Source organism: Cololabis saira, chromosome 9 (genome assembly GCF_033807715.1).
Source record: "Cololabis saira isolate AMF1-May2022 chromosome 9, fColSai1.1, whole genome shotgun sequence".
Lineage (NCBI taxonomy): Eukaryota > Metazoa > Chordata > Actinopteri > Beloniformes > Belonidae > Cololabis > Cololabis saira.
Window position 1 is genome coordinate 17,248,926 of NC_084595.1, and position 19,714 is coordinate 17,268,639.

At 42.2% G+C, this 19,714-nt stretch overlaps 1 protein-coding gene across 2 annotated transcripts in view; it reads right to left on the reverse strand.

The window, feature by feature from the left end:
* The window catches only part of ddr2l (discoidin domain receptor family, member 2, like), a 51,340-nt gene that overhangs the window by 19,425 nt on the left and 12,201 nt on the right, over positions 1-19,714 (reverse strand). For both annotated transcript variants that reach the window (XM_061730620.1, XM_061730621.1), the window contains exons 2-4: positions 2,412-2,513; positions 2,229-2,331; positions 1,823-1,898 (exon numbers count right to left, since the gene is read on the reverse strand). In XM_061730620.1, coding sequence (XP_061586604.1) covers positions 1,823-1,898; positions 2,229-2,331; positions 2,412-2,475 — 243 coding nt within the window. In that variant the 5' untranslated portion in view covers positions 2,476-2,513. The remainder of the gene's footprint in view (positions 1-1,822; positions 1,899-2,228; positions 2,332-2,411; positions 2,514-19,714) is intronic.

A 19,714-nucleotide genomic window follows, 5' to 3' on the forward strand; every position in this document is an offset into this window, starting at 1 on the left:
TTATAATAAGTGGCTTCCCTTTCTTCTCCACTCTCACCAGTCCCTGCCCCCTGATTGACGGACGCCCCTCTCTCTTTCTTCTTCTTTTCTATTTATTGATTTACTTATTCTGTTTTTCTTTTTTTTGTTTTTTATTCATTCATTTATTTATTTATTAATTTATACTGTGTAACTTTAATACTTAATTATTACCTTATAGATTTTTCAGTTATTTATTTATCATTATTATTGATATTATTTTTGTTGAATTGTGTACCGGTAATGTTTTGTCCATCAATTTAGAAAAACATCCTAGGAGGTAGACCGTATCTCTTTTTCTGAACCCATAAAGAGTATTTCTTATGGTGTCACTAATTCCTGTTCTACTGTGCCTTACCCCCTAATAAAAATATTATTAAAAAAAACGAAAAAAAACTGTCAACACCCATGAAACAGGAAAGGGCTTATTGGACACTATAAACCCAACATCTTTCATCCTTTTTTTCTTGTCAACTTAATTTCATACTTGCAGACCTGCAACACAACCAAAATGAAGGTTGTACAAGCTCCACTTCACAATACAACCCTGACGCTTCGGCTCGACCCCGACCACAGCCGACGTCGACGGGACCGTCGCTCAGTGAAAACATGACCAAACTGAACTCAAGATCTGTTTAAGGAGGATGTGGAGCACCGTGTCTTCAAGGACAAAAAAGAAAAGCAGCATCCAGACTGTAATCAGTTCTTCTGCTACCGATACCGAGATGGAGATACTTGCAGTTACACACAGACTTCCTTCCTTCAGCTCTGTTATTACGGTAATTAATAGTAACTCGTCACAATGTCCGATACAGGATCATACAATTCAAGATATTATGCATAGCCTATATGACCCCAAAATAAATAAAGAGCTGTCAACCAATGTTGGCATAACTGTGGGGGGCATGGATCCTTGTTACATCTCCTATGGGACTGTCATTCTGGCTCGGTATAACAAAGGTCCTAACTGACATGCTTGAGGTTCAAGTACCTATCTGTCCTATTGGATGCCTTCCTGGACAGATACCTAAACATGTTAGATCTAACTCTACACATTATCTTATGAACCTTGGCTTCCTCTCTGCAAAGAGAATCCTCCTCATGAACTGGAGGCTACACAACCCACATGCTTTGCTCTATCTGAATGGCTTAAAGACTACTTGGATATTTTAAACATGGAACGTGCCACCAATCTGCTCTTAGACCTTGACCAAGGCATTCAAGGACATTGGGACACTGTACGGACATTTATGGACAAAAACAAGCATTACACCAATATGATCTTGTAATATTGATAACCTCTCCTACATGCTACCTGCTACCTTGTGTAATAGAACCATGTTAAATGCCATGTACAATCAAAGAAAGCATATTACATCACTGTACTGTACCCCCCCTCCCTTTTTTATGTATTTATTTACTTTTCTTTCTGTTCCTTCTGTTTGTGTTTTTTATTATTATTATTTGTGTTAATGCTCTTCTTCCCGTAATTTTGTGTGTGTGTGAAACACTGGGAGGCGTGTATGATATGTATATTGTGGATCTGTCAGTCCTCTTATGATGATGTTGAAAACTAATAAAGTCTTAATATAAAAAAAAATAAAAATCTTCACCATAATGTATAAAATCAAATTGTTCTTCGTTGCTCTGAAAGCCTGCAGAAAAAGTTGTAACAGACATTATACCCTGAAACTGTCTCCTGTTTTCTTCCTGCAGCTCCTATTAAACATTGACACCGTTGAATGGTTAACAACCTGCCGGAGAGGGTTATTTTATTCCTGTAAAGCTCTAAGCATGGACGGACCTGCAGGTACTGCCTGTCTGAAGGTTCCAGCTGTCCTTTGGGACACCAGGCGCCGTCTCCTTCCTCACGATTCAACCTGCAAACATACAAACCAACAACATGGTTAACTTTAACCAGAATTTCCTGGTAACAGATGCAGATACAACGCAGTTTAGTACAAGTAAAAGTGTCCTACATCGCCTCTGTAAGTTTTGCAGTACTAGCTTTTATTTGAAGGTCAGGCGAGGCAGCAGAGGGAGTGGGGGGTGTGAGAGGAGCCATACGGCGACCCGGACCTTTTGTTCCTCACTAAAGTAAACACATCTGAACCAGTCCGTTCAAATACTTGAGAGGTAAACGGGTCTGACTGGCTCGTTGCTTCAGAGGACTTTGATCCAAAGCGGGTAACGGAGATCACCGTACTGACCTGGCGTACTGCGGTCCCGTGGTCTCGTACCATTGACTGGATGCTGAGATGTCTTCATTCTTGATCCGTCCATCCTCCATGCCCAAGGGGTAACGGCAGCGCCCTGAAAACAGTTACGGTTTTGCTTCGTTTGCTTTTCTGACTTCTAATTTCATCCCTTCAGTCCCTTCAGTGTAATCGTACCTGGGTCAATCTGTCCGATAGCTGCTGTAGCTTGAAGGATCAGCAGCAGCGGGAAGAGGTGCATGATGGTCCACCGATCTCACCAGCACGCACGCTACATCTCTGAGAGAGAGGGGGGAAATATTATCATCATCATCATCATCATCATCATCATCTAGAGTGTGAGTTTGTGCATTTTAGTGCGAGCATGGTGGGTACAGTGACCTCAGCTGCAGAATCTCACATTTTTAAGAAAAAAGCTTTAAAAATGAGCAACTGTGGAATAAAAATAAGTTTGGTGACACGATCATGAGGTTGTTTTTCTGTGGATGTGAGGTCTAAAACATATCAACATGCTTTGTAAGGAACCTGTCTGACCCCGAACATCCGGTATATATATACCTGATGTTGGTTCATGACCATTAAGCCCCGCCCACTGGGAAGGCTCCAGGAAACCAACCAATCAGTAAACACCAGAGTTACATCTGTTGGTTTTCAGGAAGTGCCGCCTCCTTGTCATTCTCAGTCTTTGTTGCTCAGAGAAGATAATAAGATTTTCTGGAGATCAATTTTACAGAGAAGGATTAGGACCACTGCAGAAAAAAGAAGAATTCTGAGAAAAAAGTGATAATTCTGATGTTAATCTCAGAATTCTGACTTTAAAAACAAAACAAAAAAATTTAGAGGATTTTTTTTCTGTTTCTAAAAATAGTCAAAATTCAGACTTTTTTTTTAGAAATGAAAAAAAAAATCTTTTTTTCTCAGAATTCTGACTTTTTACAGAGGCCTAAAAACAAAACAAATTTTAGGCAGAATTTTTTTTCATTAAACAACAAAAAAAGTCAGAATTCTGATGTTTTTCTCAGAATTTTTATTTTTTCTTCTGTACAGTTGAAATCTGAAGTCATGAGAATCTAAAATGAGGCAGGTAAAAGACGAGCGTCATACAGCAACTTGAGAGGGTTTGAAATTTTCAGGAAACACTGAAGGAAGAGTCTCTGGAGGTTCGGGTTTACTGGGACGTTTTCGGATCAGTGCACGTAAGAAACCTGCTGCTGAAAACCCTTCAGAGAGCCACGTTGTCATGTTTTTTCAATACAATTGAGAAAAGATAGTTTTGCACCAAAATTTAACAAAAAAAAACAACAACTTCTCTGTCCATCAACAGAAATGAATTATTTACTTTGTTGACTTATATTGTTTTAACACTGAATAATGATCAAAGTGAGTTAATTTCCCCGAATGGTGACAAAACTTGACTTAGTCCAATTTAATTCAATTTTATTTGTTAACCTGCGTGGACCACGATGCACCGCGGTGCAGAAACCACCGTCAGAAGGTGCTGACTGTCCTGTAACCCCCATCTAAAGCTGACACAGCGTTCTTCGAACATTCAGTCACTGGGCCGCTGTGAGATGATAACGTCCTGCCGATGAAGCAACGCTCGGACCTCTCCACACCGAAGTTCAACAGGAGTTTAAAGATGCGCGGACAGAAACGCAGCCCATGTCACGACCCACAAATATTCTGATATCTGCTGCTATGAAAACAAACATCCTCGTCTCATCTGTAGAAGGTCAACCGTCTCCGACCTATACAGCTGTGTGTGTGTGTGTGTGTGTGTGTGTGTGTGTGTGTGTGTGTGTGTGTGTGTGTGTGTGTGTGTGTGTGTGTGCATATGAGAGTGTGTGTGTGTGTGTGTGTGTGTGTGTGTGTGTGTGTGTCTGTGTGATTTCACAATGTTATTGCCGAGGAAACAGAGCAGTTTATAAATACTGGACACAAACAGCAGCCCACTCACACAAGTTATGTAACACACACACACACACACACACACACACACACACACACACACACACACACACACACACACACACACACACACACACACACCCCTAGTTCCCCCGTTTTTGTATAAACATATTAAAATCATGTGATTGTAGTGACAAACATAACCCCAGATAAACAACATTAACCTTTTTTATTTCCTTTTCTGTGGAATTATTGAACAAAAGTTTATCTGAGAACGATTAATCTTGCTATGAAGGACACGTATCCCAGAGTTTATCAGAGTCCGGTTGTGGAGGAGTTTTTGGTTCTGAACAACATGGCTTTAGTTCATGGGGGTTTTTGGACGCATCTCTCTGAAACTTCCCTCCTCAGTCTTTCCAGAACCAAGATGTTTGGGATCATTGTTCTGTTTGGTGCCAAACTTTACCTGTTAAATAGTGCTTTTCCACCAGAGCAGCACCAGAGCAGCACCAGAACTCACCCGGTGACAGATCCAGGCCCAAAAACCCCGTTAGACCAGATGCGAGAACCGGTGCGTCACGGCAGGACGGTGACGACTGTAACCAGAGCAACCGGCTTATTTAAACAACTTCTCAGAGTTTAGCAGCAAAGAGCAGAACGGTGGAACCTAAACTGAAGCAGAAGTGGAAATGATCGTCTCCTTGTTCTTCGGCTTGAAGGGGCGACCAGGACAGAACCAATACTCGCCGCTGGCAAGGATCCAACGTAGCGTGGAACAAGATCACAAACAAGCTAAAGAACCTCAGACACGACCGACTTGTTGTTGTTCTGAGGGATTTCCCGCTTTGTTGACGTAGGGTCTCGTCTCTCGGCTGCTCTCTGGCCAGAGGGGAAAGCAAGCAAGTTCTTTGTAGAGCCAGTTTGGAACTGGCTCCAGAACCAGTACCAGGAACTAGCACTGATTTCAAGTTGGTTGAAAAGCCCCTTTTCATACCCCTTTTCCACCAAACTGGTTCCAGAGCTGGTTCTGGGCCAGAGCTGGTGCTGGTTCACAACTCGTTCAACTTGCGAACCAGCTGAGAACTGATTTTACTTTTCCAAAGCTCGGTTGCTAAGGGGAGCCACATCATTACGCCACTGCCAACGTTAGTTACGCTTTGGATTAGCGCAGAAGTTGAACCAACAACAACATATTTGCTCTAATACTGACTTGCTCCACGTCGCACCCACCGTGGACCATGTCAATAAAAGACAGGTTGTCTCCTCCTCAGACCACTGCTGCTTTGCTGCATCCAAATTAATTAGTTGCTTATTTGAAAATGTCACCGTCTCGCAGTCTCGCTATTGCTGTTGGTCTTAATAACTCTGACCCCTCCGCTTACGTAAGCGGTTCTTTCCTCTAGACCAGGGGTCGGCAACCCAAAATGTTGAAAGAGCCATATTGGACCAAAAACACAAAAAACAAACGTGTCTGGAGTCGCAAAAAATTAAAAGTCTTGTATAAGCCTTAGGATGAAGGCAACACATGCTGCATGTTTCTTTATTAGTTATAACTGTGGGAACATTTTTTTTTCATTATGCACTTCGAGAAAAAGTCGAAATGTTGAGAAAAAATTCAAAATGTTGAGAAAAAAGTCGAAATGTTGAAAAAAAGTTGAAATGTCGAGAAAAAAGTTGAAATGTCGAGATTAATGTTGAAGTACAATCTCGAGAAAAAAGTTGAAATGTCGAGAAAAAAGTCAAAATTTCAGAAAAAAGTGTCGAGATTAAAAAGGAACGGAAAAAGGAAGAAAAAAGAGAAAAAAAAGGAAAAAAAAGAAAAAAAGAAGAAAAAAAAGAAAAAAAAAGAGAAAAAAGGAAAAAAGAGAAAAAGAGAAAAAAGGAAAAAAAGAAGAAAAAAAAAAAAGGTGAAACATTTTTAAAAAAGCTCCAGGAGCCACTAGGGCGGCGCTAAAGAGCCGCATGCGGCTCTGGAGCCGCGGGTTGCCGACCCCTGCTCTAGACCAGCAAAGAGTTGGCTACCTTGGAACCAGTTTTTCTGGCTCAGAGCCAGTTCTTTGTCAGTGGGAACAGAAAGCCCGGTTCCAAACTCAGTACTGAACCAGAACCAGCCCTGGAACCAGTTTGGGGGAAAAGGGGTAACAGAGGTTTGAGGTCGAGGCCAAATCATCACCCCCGCCACCGTACCTGACAGTTGGTGTGAGGCGGTTTGTTTAAACGCAGTTTTGAGAACCTCAGTCTTGCTTCCATGTTCTTTTGAGAAAGAAGACACTTTGTCCTGGAAACCTCTTCCGAACAAACCTTACTGTGCTGTCATGGACTTGCACAGTTGACGTTCCCGGTGAGGTCTGGGAATGTTTCCAACATGCGGATTAAACCTTTCTCGCTGTGAAATGTCCTACTTTTGTCTCTCTAAGAACATTACTGTATGTCTTTCCCTCTGCACTGTGTTAACACAAAGACCATCAATCAGGGCCGGCGCTCCTGCTGATGATCAACTCACCAAAGGCTGACCATCTTACTCCTCTGGGAGCTTATTGCCCACATTTTTCTTTTCTTTTTTTTATTCCACAGAACGGCACGAAGAAACGTTGTTAATCTGAGGTTTAACTGAGACGATTAAAGGATTTTTATTATGTTTTTACACACACAAAAAAAACAACAAATGTGTAAGTTCTACACATGAAAATATTTGCCGTGACCCATCCCTCCTCTTTTATTCCCAGCATTAACTCTGTTTGGTTTGTCAGCGGTCGCGTTTCGGCTTTGAAGTAATGAAAGTCGACTGCAGAAAACAGCTGGACGTGCAAGGCAAAGTGACGGAGAGACATAGATGGGCAGAAGCAATAAGAGAGAGAGAGAGAGAGATGAGAAAATGGAGCAGGAGAAAGACAAAGAGAGGAAGAAGGAACGCAGGCTGCCGGCCGAAAGCTGATAAGGAGGACGGGAGAGAAAACAGAGGAGGGGGAGGGAGAAAACATGGAGAGGAAAGACAGAGGAAAGGTGGAGAGAACAAAGAACGGAAGAAGAGAGCGATGGAGTGAAACTTTAGGACTTTTAAAACTCATTAAAGGACGCCTGGAAAGGTCACTCCCTTTCTTTCTTCGCAGAGCAAATGCTATAAACAACAGACGCTAAAGATCTGAAACCTGGAGCTTGAAAAAGGAAACAAACACATGAAGTACAAACTAACTTGTTCTTAGAAAACCAAATATTTAAAATCCAGAACATCCGGAGTCACGAGGCGATGATGATGTTGTGTTGTCATTATGAGCGTAGAGCATTTATATTGAAGAGTTTAGAGGAGTGTCTGCCTTTATCATCAAAAGAGCCATTTTGCCCCCACTTCTACAAAAAAAATTGTTTTCATCATTTATTTATTTTAGCCATAACAACCACTAAATATAACAACAGCAGTGCATTTATAGGCGTACTTTGAAATAAATTAAACTGAACTGTAGGCCTATTTAAGTCTATATTTGCATAAAAGTAAAATAAAAACTACTCCAACTTTAACATAAGTAAAAATGTAGCTGCAGCTTTAAAAATAAATATAAAATAATAGATGAATAAAAGAATAGATGCTCTGATATTTGTACGAGCGAATATTTCATATATTCTCCGTCTGTGGACGGCTTCCCTCTTTATGACCTCCAGAGCCGCCGCAAAACCAGCCGTGCTAGTCGACCGTGGGGAGGTAATCCACAAGATAGTTTGCTTTCTTCAGCTTTTCGTAGCAGTTCTGGTTCAGTTGGGTAGTTTTCAGCAAATGCAGAGGTCTTGTCAGAGTGTCTTTCAACTTTACATTTTTTGTTGTTGGATATCTTCTCGCCACATGTCAAGCACGAAGGTAAAACCAGCGTCATTGGCGATGAAGGCAAATGAATATGGCTGATGACGTTATGTGACTGACGTTGACAAATTAGAAATTAAAAATAGTTCTTTTAAAATTAAATGGCATCAACTCAAACTCCAAGATAACTGCCCAACAACTACTAATAATGTGAATCTATTTATGTTCAGGCATCGTCAACCTGTTTGATGTGAAGACCCGTGTTTCCACTTCGGCTTGTTTACTTCCTCCACGTACCTAAGATACCTACACACGGCAGTCAGACACGTCCCTGACGGCCTCACATGATGGATATGCACCTTCTTGTAGTTCTAAGCATCAATCAGAACTAAACTCCCAACTCCAGCTGCAGAAATCAGGGACTGAGTGATGTCATCAGGCAGCGCCGGCCGCGTAGCTCTCTCTCTTACATCTGGCTCATGCAGGTATGGAACAGCATTTTTGTGAGAGCGCTTTAATTTTGTGCATTATTCTTTTTTTTCCTCAGTAACATTGTTTTTGGGTTGTTTGGAGCTTGCCGTCATGTGTGACACAGACGGCGAACGGTTCAAGTTACCATTTCTGTTTGTTTTTCATAATAAACAAGCACATTGTGATTTCCACGACCTCCTGCAGTCCGTATATTCTTTTTTTTTTTTGCATAACCCGAAAAACACTGTTACAAAACACTGCAAACAATACATTTTATTGGGGCTGCAATGAACCAAATAAATTCTTGGTTTTGACTAAAATTTCAACTAAAAGGCTATTTGGGGGGGGCGTCGTCGTTGATTTTCTATATATTAAATCGTTCTAATGATTGGTACTTAAATTATTTACACACTACAGCCTTCAAAATTTATAGGAGCAATATTATTTATATCAAAGGAGAGATACCAAAAACAGGAGGTCTGAAAACACCCCCTTCAGAACTTGAAATGAAATTAAATTAAATGAATTTAGTTTAGTCGAGCCAGGCCGCATCGACTACTAAATCGACCAGTCGACTGGGAGATTACAGCCCTACATTTTATATTTTTGAAAGCATCCAGACTCCTCATCATCTCTGTAAGGAACAAGCGGGACGAGAACGAGTCACAGGTTTCTGGCAAAACCTCAAGTTCTGACCTTTCGCTGGCCTCCAACACGTTTCTCTATGTACTGAAACTCAAACAACACAGATGCACAAAACCACATAAATGGATATTTTTTTTCAGACAAAGACTGAGCTTCCCAACGTCACTGTGGATCTCGGCGTTGAGGAAAACACTGTCGACAGCTGCTGTGGTGTTGTGTGGATTTCTCCGGGAGAAATCTGGTGCTCGACTGTAAATCTGAACTTAAAAGCTCCGGGAGCCTCTGGGAAATATCCCAATGAATAGACGGACGGGAATGCTGACAAGAACGCTCTTGGATCGGGCGAACAATCAGCAGCTGCCGAAGTGACACCATTTTCCTCACATAAAATCTGCCTGCACACTGGAGGATGCAGTCGGTCCTTGAAACAATCCGTCTTTCTTTTTTTCTGATGTAAAACTCTGTTGGAGCTTCAGGAAGTGAGTTCATTCACCTCGGCTGCAAAACTGGTTCTTGTCTTTTTCAGTTTTTTCTTCTTGGCAGTGATTTGGGAGGAAGGCAGAGAGGGAGCTTTATGTAATGTGTTGGCAGCAGATCAGATTCCTGCACCGTTGCTCATCTCTACAGCAAAATCACATGACCGCAAAGAGAAGGAACGAAGCAGGGGGAAAAACGGAGGGAGAGTCAAATATAAAGGGATTCAGTGAAGACAAATGGGCCTATACCTCCAGTAGGCATGATGAGTGGGTCTACCAGCAGCAGGAGGTGGCGTTATTCATCCCACTCACTGTTTCTAGTTGTCAATACTGAGAATGCAAACACTGAAAATAAAAGCAGACATTAAGCTCCTACAAAGTTCATTCATCGTTCTAATTGGTTTTTCTTCCTTTTCTGTTCTTCTTTGCTGTCTTCTACTTTTATTTTATTGTCGGTTGGTGAACCAAATGGTATGGAGTGAAAGTTTGCTGGGTCAGTAGATCCTGCCATGTGCACTTTAAATAGACAAACAACGGCTAAAATGATCTTGTCTGGTGAGGTATCATATCCTAAAAGACTCCCCAAACAAACACTGTTGACGTATTACTGGAAACTTGCATGATGCTCAGCGTCCATTAGTCGCTTTTCCATACAAAAAAATAAAGGAACCGCTGCAGGGGATCGATGTTTCCATTGAAGGGTGTTTCTTTTTTTTTTTATGAGGGAAACTCTCCTAGTTTTCTCTCCGTATCTTGTCCTGCGAGACTTCTCTTCAAAACAACGAAAAAAAGATCTCAACTTTGAAGAAGATGGACAATAACATCTTTAGTTCTTAGACAAATTATCGTGATCGCTGCTACCAGTGGTGCAAAAGTAGTAAATAGAAGACAACGGCAGCAGATGATCACTCCAATGATTATCCAGAATGATTAAGTCGCGTTGCAGCACAACTACATCGTATTAATGAGGCCACAAACAGCTGGAAACTAGATTTTGATGACTTTAGATTGACCAGCTACGTCGCATCCAGCGCTACCAGAGACGTGGAAATGCAAAAAAAATGTTTCCATTACACGTTTGTGCTAAACTAAATCATCAACATGTCTGAAAGATCACCCCATGACAGCGTAAAAAAGGTTATTGCGATAAGTGGCGCTAGTTCCCAATTAGAGGCGTTTCCATTAGAGGTTTTTCTCTGAGATATTTCGGTTTCACGCTCTTTTTATGGATTTCCTGTTTGCCCATTGGTGACGTAACAAACGACGCAGGGTCCTGGGTGTGCGGTGTTCTCCGGCCAGTGGAAAAGCAGACCAGTTCTTTGTAGGTCTGGCCCCGGCACCGACTTCGAGCTGGTGGAAAAGCCCCATCTGTGATACAAAGAACTCGCCTGGTTCCTCTCGGTGTAATTTAGATTTACAGGGGAAAGTACCTGGATTACCCCCCCCCACCAGCTGTGGATCAAAAGACAAAGTGGGTTGTCCTCTCTCTTGAGAGCTGGACTGATCCCTGAGCCCCGCTCTTGGGGGTATGAGTGTTGAAATCAAAGCGCTGCTCAGAAGTGGTGGGAGGATATCGGTAGATGAGGAAGACAATGTAGACGGTTTTATACTGCTTGGACGAGGATAAAAAGGTTTAAGATTTAACTGCTGTTTGACGTTGGGGTTTTAAATAACGAGCCATTTGAGCTTCATCAGTGAGAGCATCTTGGTTTGTGTCTTGAGACATTTACAGGGAATAAAAAAGAAAAAGAAAAGATATGACATTAATTGGTGCAACAATTGCAACGGCGACTTTTATCACCTCTAAATTCTCCTCCTTCACGAGTGATTTCTTTATTTCGGCCTTCCTTTCCTTCTCAAACTCTCTACTCATCTCTTCTGTCTGTTTTCTTTTTCCTCTCCCTCTGACCCTCCTTCTTTCTCTCCTCCTCCTCCTCCGTCGGCCAGAAGCCTCAACATTCCTAACATTCAACGCAACCCGTAGCTCTCTCTCCTCCCGTCTGAGCCCAGGTCTCTCGCTCGCGCAAACACACAGGAATCCACATGCCTTTTTCCCAGTCCGACTTTCTTTCTCTCTCTCTCTCTGTCTCTCTCTCTCTATCTGTCTCTCTCTCTCTCTCTCTCTCTCTCTGACTTTTGCTTGCAGGAATCTGCAAGTCCCTCGCTCTCTGGTTGACGGGGTGAATGAGACAAAGTTCAATGAGAGCAAAACAGAAAAGAGCTGCACGGCACACGGATGAAATCAACGGAGGAGAAGCAAAAACATTTGTTTTTAACACAAAACCCAAATCAACCATCATGTTTGAACACACCGATTATAAATCTAAGGGGGAAAGTTCTCCGCTATGAAGGTTCAAACATGCAAACGAGGTCTAATGTCGTCGCCTCTTACCCATCAAATGGTGACCATAAAAATTATAATCGCCTCCGTGACGTTTCCAGTGATTAAACCAAACTTCAAGCAGACCATCGTCCCTCACCTCGTGTGACCCAGTTGGCATGAGTTTGCACCGCTTGCACTGGTTCTGAGCTGCGGGAAACAAAAACCCCAGTGTGAACGCCACCACTGAGCTAAATTGGTTCATAAAAAGAGAATTCTTCGCTTTAATTTTACCCAATTAACGCAGAATTAACGGAAAATTTAATTTTCAACACCTCAGGCCTGGAATATACTTGCAGTCGACTAAAGTGGCTATGAAAGCACATGTACGCATCACGGCTGCCACTAGTGTTGTTTTTGTCAGCCTGTTTCAATTTTAGTTTTAGTCTAGTCTTTGGGCCAAGCTCATTTTAGTTTTTATTAGTTTTAGTCACGTTCATTCTCCTTTTAGTCGTGTCAATTTCAGTCGACTAAAAGTCTGACCATTTTAGTCTTATTTTAGTCAGAATTGTCCAGGACGATTTTAGTCTAGAAAGATTGTATTTAGCCAAACCCATTTTACAATTCAAACAAGGTTATCTTATTATTATATTATTGTTACCTTATATACTCAAGAATACATTCATTCCAGAAACAGAAGACTCTAATTTGAGTTTACAACATATTTATTTTTCCGCATTTCTCCCCATCTTTTTCTTTTTCGATGACACGTTCGGTTTTCTTTTCCACGTCTATGTAGGAAAGTGTATCCAAAGATGTTCTCTTCTTCTTCTCCCAGCCCCAGAGAAGATCCCCGCGTGGCCGGCCATCGGTCCCTTCCTCTATGTAACTTTGTTTTTAATTGACGTGAACCCAGAGCTCTGCGTTAACGGCATCAGCCTCTAACCTGCAGCTGCATCTTCTGGATCTGATTCCCCGCTGCAGCGACTGGGATTGAGGACGTGACGTCACCCAGCAGCAGAACTAAACCAGAGGAAACTACTTAAAACATGGAGATTAAGGATCTTTGTTAGAACATTTCGTCTCGTTTTGGTCAACGAAAATGAAGACACATTTTAGCAGAGTTTTTATTTTGTAATCTACATGTTAGTCTCGTTTTTTATTTGTCTACGATATTGCATTATATATTTAATTATCGTTATCGTCACATGACCAGCATTTTCGTTGCGTCTCGTCTTGTCTCGTTTTCATCAGGTGATAAAGTTTTGTTGACGACGATATTTAGTCATAATTTTATGACTAAATATTTATAATTTAGCTGCCACGAAATCTGATGCGACGAGATGTTAAATTTGACCATCTACTTGGCGTCTAAAGAGTCAAACCTCACGAAGCGCGTTGAAATATAGTGTCTGCGTTACAAGTGGACAGTTTACCGCATCGTCACCAGCAGAGAAACCATCTCCCCGGGTGGGATGTTTCTTCACAGCTTTGTCGAAATAAATTTTGAACATTTTAATTCAACATATATCCCAGAAAACAATGCAACTGGCCGTTCATCCTGTATACTGCATTGTAACTGTACTAAATTGTAATTGTAACTGTACTAAACTGTGGTTTTGTCACTAACATGGCTGACATTCCCAGGTACATTCCCGAGCCCTGTTCTTTATCTGAATACACACACCTGTGCGTGTGTTTTCTCATCACATGCTTTAAAGAAATACCGCACGTGTTATTTGATTCCAAGTTCTCACTCTTTCTAAATTTCCCAGCTTCACTTTCCATGGAAAGTTTTCAGTACACTTTTCCACCCTTTTTGCAACCCTTAGAGTAGGTTGTTGGCTCTACGCTCGTCACCCTGGAAGAGGTGGTGGAGGAGAGGATGTTGGACAAGCTGAAGAGCAGCTTCAGCAACAGACTCATCCATCCTCGCCGCTCTAAGGAACGATGCAGGAAATCCTTCCTACCTGCTGCAATTAAACTCTACAACTCATCCACCTGTCAGAACCACAATCACACACCTGGGGCCTCATGTACAAAACGTGCGGCGCACAAAAAACGTGGTATGCCACTTTCTACGCTCACGGTCGGATATACAAAGAATGATTTGAACGTAGAAATTTGAGACTCTCACTGGTGATGCAGTGAAGTGCAGAATATGAGGAATCGTGACGTCAGCAATAAGTTCACGACCACGTGAAGGACACGACAGTCCCGACATCACCAGATAATTTACACAAGAGTGGAGCTGCAACAATCTCACAATCAACCACATGTTCTGAACAAACAACTAAAGGCAGGAGCTCAACGATGGAACCTGCAAATCCTGATGGAGCTTTGGCTCCGTTAGAGGAACCTGCTGATGATCAGATCACACCGATCTGCTGGTCCAGGACTAAGGCTGGACCACCTGCTGGTTTAGGCACCAAGAGGATCCTTCTGGATCTCTGCCCTGAACTGGACCAGCTGCTCCGGTTCAGACCAACATGAACCTTTCAGGTCGGACATCTCTGTCACCATGACGACCGTATGGGACGAGTACTGGAGATTAAAGCCAGATCCTAAAACATCCCATAACTATGTCTGGACAGAAAAACATTAAAATACATTTTGCAGCGAAGAACCGGTTCTGTAAAGTTGTCTTTTAAAATAAAACTAAGATGTCACGGAAAGGTTGGTTGGTACGAACTGATGTGACTCCGAAATGAATGAATGAAGTTGAATGAAAGAAGTTTTAATTGAATGTTTAGGCAACTTTCAGAGTCTGATATGGAGTCGGCTGCAGGTGCTGCAGGATCCAGAAAGTGTTTCTCCGGTGATGGACCGGGACCCAGACCAGTCTCTCCTTCTGCGGATGCAACACTCGAGTTACAGCAACTTTGCTCTTTATTTCTCACGTTTGCATCTCGATAATCCCGTCGCCATAAGTTGTCTTTCTGCAGTGGAGGAATAAGATCGTGATGCTTCATGTTTTAAATATAAATGTATATTGTTCACATTGTTATACTTATGAGAGAGGTGATCCCGGACATCCACAATGTGTAAGACTCAATAAACGTGTACATTGGGCTTAATCCGTCAGTATAATATGCGTGACAATAAAGAAGAACGAGGAGCCGTTTTTCATCCACCAACTTAAGTTCTGGTGTCGGTTCTTAAAATACAAACAAGAAAAGGAGAGTGTAATGATGCACTAACGCTGCCCATAAACATTCACAAATCCTTACGATCATAATAAAACCACAACTCTTCACAGAATGCAACACAAAGCAAAGAACAGCATTACCTGTAATGCATTGCAGCTTAAATCGGAAGAAATGCCCCCAAATAAATTATTTTTTCCAGCTCACAGCCGATGTTTTTTTAATTTGTTTTACTTGTTTTTGCAAGTTCCTTGTTAGGATGAGTGTGTTTTAATGGATAATTATCTTCATTATCATATTCAAATATATATATTTGAGGGAGGAGACAGGGCGGAGTGTTGTGCTCCCGCATGTCAAATCCACGCTGATTGAAGAAACCTGCATGGATTCGGGCGTACGCACAGTTTTGTACATCTGAATTTTTTTTTGCGTACGCAAAAATTCCACGCACGGATTCACGTTGAAATCCACGCACTCTTTGTACATGAGGCCCCTGGACTGAATCTGCCGTAGCACCGTACCTATTTTATTTATTTATCTTTATTTATTTTGTATTTTTTCAAACACAAACCTCAGTTTTGATTATTTTCTTGTTTTTTTATTCTATTTTTCTATTGTATTTATACCGGACTTCTATGACTACAAAATCTCTTTAGATCTCTCTCTATCTCTCTCTATTTCTCTATCCAGCTCTCTCTCTCTCTCTCTATCCTTCTACCTATCTATCTTACTAGAATTAAGAAATACAGTGTAATATCATGAAATGTTGCTACAGACCTATTGTAAAGGTTTGGGAAGCAGGTATGTGTGATTTCTCACTCACCGTGCACGAGCTTCCCATTTCATCAGTCAAAAACAAACATCATTAAAATGGTCTTGGGACGCAGCCCCCGCTCCCTTCCCCCCAAATGACAGCAAACATTGCTCCTGCCAATCACTGACAAGGGGACGATCCATGCTTGTGCACACGTCTGTGACATGACATCATCCAGAAATCACTTACCCTGCCTTTAACAGTAATACTGTGGCAGAGGAACACAACTTCCATATCAGCTGCACCAATGTGGCGCCTTTCTGCCCATCTGATTATAAACACACGACGAATTAAGAAGCAAATGCAGCGATCGAGCGCGGTTTCAAGTAAAAACACGGTCGGATGATAAAGACTTCCAGCTGCTTATCGAGCGAAACGGCAGACCGGCTGCAACATGAATTAAACTTCCATAATTAGACACATGAACAGATTCCCTTATCAACCCTCGACCACATGAGCGTAAGAAACCAAATCCAGATGTTTGCTCACCGTGAAGGCATTTTTTCACCAGTTTGTGTTTCCTCTGAACGGCGTTTTACAACGTAGCTGCCAGCTTCTCCCAATACGACACCCAATGTTGGCTTAAGCCGCCAACTAGAGAAAACCTTCAAAAAAATGCCTAGATGGACGAGTAAAGACCGGGTTTATGACCCACTGATGAGCTGTAAGCCCCACACAAACAACGACTCTTGCAGGCCTACAGCTTTATTTTGTTGCTGCATCTCTGCCCATACCTGTCAAGTTTTGGATTTAAAAATACACTGTCCCACCAGCCCAACCGAGGTCCAGTATCTTACATTTTAAGACAGATTTACGAGAAATCCAAAATAACTACCTGTCAACCACTTACAATCTACAATTATGTGCTCAGAATCTGATAGTTCTACCTTTGTTGACACTGAAATGCTGTGGACATTCCTATGTGTGTAATTCCTATAATACAGCCTAAATGAAAACACAAAGGGGAATTAAAGCACACTTATTTATTTTAAATATTTTTTGTTTATATACACATTGGTTGTCTTCAAGTGAAACATTTACATTTTCTTTTAATTTGTCATTTTCACTCATGTGGCTCTGGGTTACACAGCGCTGGTGCTGCTGACGGACTTTCCCCCGTGAGACACTAACATCGCAGTTACAAATCTTTCAGAATTCGTAACTGAGCCCCATCCTGCTCATCTTTAGGAAAGTAACTTCGGTATCCCATTTTTAGAGATATTTACATGAAGTCTTCGCTTTTTGGGCAGAAATATCTTCTCTCTCGTTACATCCATCCATCTCTGATTTGTTGTTCCAAATTTGCTGCCGTTGTTGCCACTAAGCTTGCAGGTGGCAGTTCTCGCGAGGTTAGTGGCAATTCAGTTTGCAGTTTAAAAATTATTATATCATAAAATGGGAAATTTACGGGAAAATACTAATACGGGAGGATGAAGAGAAAGGGGTAAAATACGGTAGTTTCCCGGCCAAAACGGGAGACTGGACAGGTACAGTACGTCTCTGCCAACCTCCCTCAGCTCAAAGCTCTCAGCTGGATGTTCACAGTCGAGCTGCCATTTTTAGTTTTGGCTAAAAGCACACGAGTGCATCAGCAGGACGCTGACGTGCCGATGAAACCGGAGAGCAGGTGACCGCCGCGAGCGTGAAGTGGAGCGAAAAGCAGCTGGTTTAAAAAAAGCAGCCGCGGGCATGTGAAGAATGCGAGGCGCTTGATTTGACATGCAGAGCCCTGACCTGACAGGAGTCACGGAGGAAAACGCAATCAAACACACCCGATGGCGTGAAGGTGGGGATTTTCCTTCTTTTTACTACTGCAGCTTAGTAAAGGAGCTGGTCGTGAAATGCTCTTATTCATCTGCTTCAAGGAGTCGCCCGGTTTCACGTAGGGCTGACGAGGTGGAGGGGAGTGGAAAGTAAAAAATGGATGGAGTATCTTCCTTTGACCCCTGTGGAGGGTCTGCAGCAGATTATAATCATCAGGTAATGGATGAGAGCTGAACCTAAAGTGCAACCATGTCCCTGCTTGATATTTATGGCCGATTATGACAGGACCTCCATCGCACTCGGAGCTCAAACAGATTCACTGAAGGAGGACGAGGTTATAGCCTCTGGAGAAGAGCTAAACCTGTTTAAGATGTTGGCACAAATGTTGGTTTATATACAGGAATTCATTGCAGAAAGTCTGAAATATGAATCATCTCTGTCTCGGGGTCTCCTCCCAGTTGTTCAAGGCACCTCCCCAGGTAAGCAAGCAGGAGGTTTTCTCTTCATCTGGCTCCTCTTGAGGTGGAAGAGGAGGCTTTACTCTTAGGGCCCGATTTACTAAAGGTTTGCGTGTGTAAAAACGTGTGCAAACTTGACAGCACCCGCAAACCAAAGTGCCAGCTGATCTACCAACAGCGTGCAAAGACGACTGCGTCTCTCAAATGAGCAAAATAGCACACGCAATCCATTTAGTACTTTTGCCCTGATGAATAATCAATATGGGGCGTACCCGCCAGAAATCCTAAATACTGGGAGGGGAAAATGCCAATTGGTCCATTTACCACGCGCAATGAGATTTACCAAGCCTGAAAGTTTTTGCGGGTATTGTGATTGCGTCTGTATTTAATACGTTCGAAAGGAAGGTGCTAATCTCCACATGCAAAAGGAGAAATATTTTATTTGAATGTTAAATCGAGTATTATTCAGCAAAAGGTTGCCACAGGAGGCACATTCATTTTTTTATTTGTGATAATAAATAAAAAAAGTGTTTCTTATTGTGCGCCTATACTTGTTCTGCAGTCATACCCCGGTGTTGTGCCGTATTCAGCACCCCTGCCGTGAAAAGCACCCCCTCGTCTGACAAAAATTATATTCTCATTCCGTGTTCTGTCCATGTTCTGTTTAGCGTCCAGTTTTGTGTTAATGATTCATGTTTAAATGCGCTCATGGATTCGGGTAAAAAAAAAAAAATCGGGTAAATGGTTATTGATGTCATTAATTAATAGCCTGCTTACTGTGTTGTCTTCCATAATATTTGTAAATATATATAATATAAACTCCTAAGTATGTGTTTGTGTGAGTGTGTATATATAAATATATTGAAGTGTCAGTGTGTTGTTTTTTTTTCTTGGTCTACTTATCATTGAATATACGAGGGGGTGCTTTTCACGGCAGGGGTGCTGAATACAACAATTTGCCCCACTAATATCTCTATAACTCCAACTCGCTTGCGCGCTTGCGACTATATCCTGCTTTCCATCCACTCTCCATGGCGCAAAGTTTGCGCCGCAAACCGTAAGACACGCAACACCTCATTTAAATACTGCTGTTTGCACCTGTTAACAATTGCGCACGCAATCTTAGTTGATCACCCGCAAAACACACAACAACAGCACGCGCAAACTTTTTCAGTGCACACGCAATTTAGTACTCTTTATTTAGGATCTTAGTAAATCGGGACCTTAGTCTCCAAGAGGGGGATCTGATCCCTTCAGTCATCAGCAACAGGTCATAACCATGGGTTATCAGGAACACGTGAAGCCTTGTGGCTCCCTGTCAATCTCCCGGCCCATTCCTCACACACTTGTGAACAAACCCCCCCCCCCCCTAAAATACTTGAACTCTACAGTTTGAGACAGCTCCTCCCCTCCCACCCCGGAGAAGGATCTCCACCCTTTCCGACTGAGGCTCATGCTGTCAGATCTGGAGGCGCTGACCCTCATCCCCGCCGCTTCACACTTGGCCGGGAGCCTCGCCGGTCAGAGCCGAAGAGCGCAGCTCCGCGAAACCAACAGAACCACATCGTCTGAAATTGAGGGAATCCTCAAGACCAGCAAACCAGAGCAAGAAATACTCAAGATAAAAGTTATGACATTTCCAGCTAACTGCCACAAATGCTCCAGGAACTTCTCATGAGAGGTCA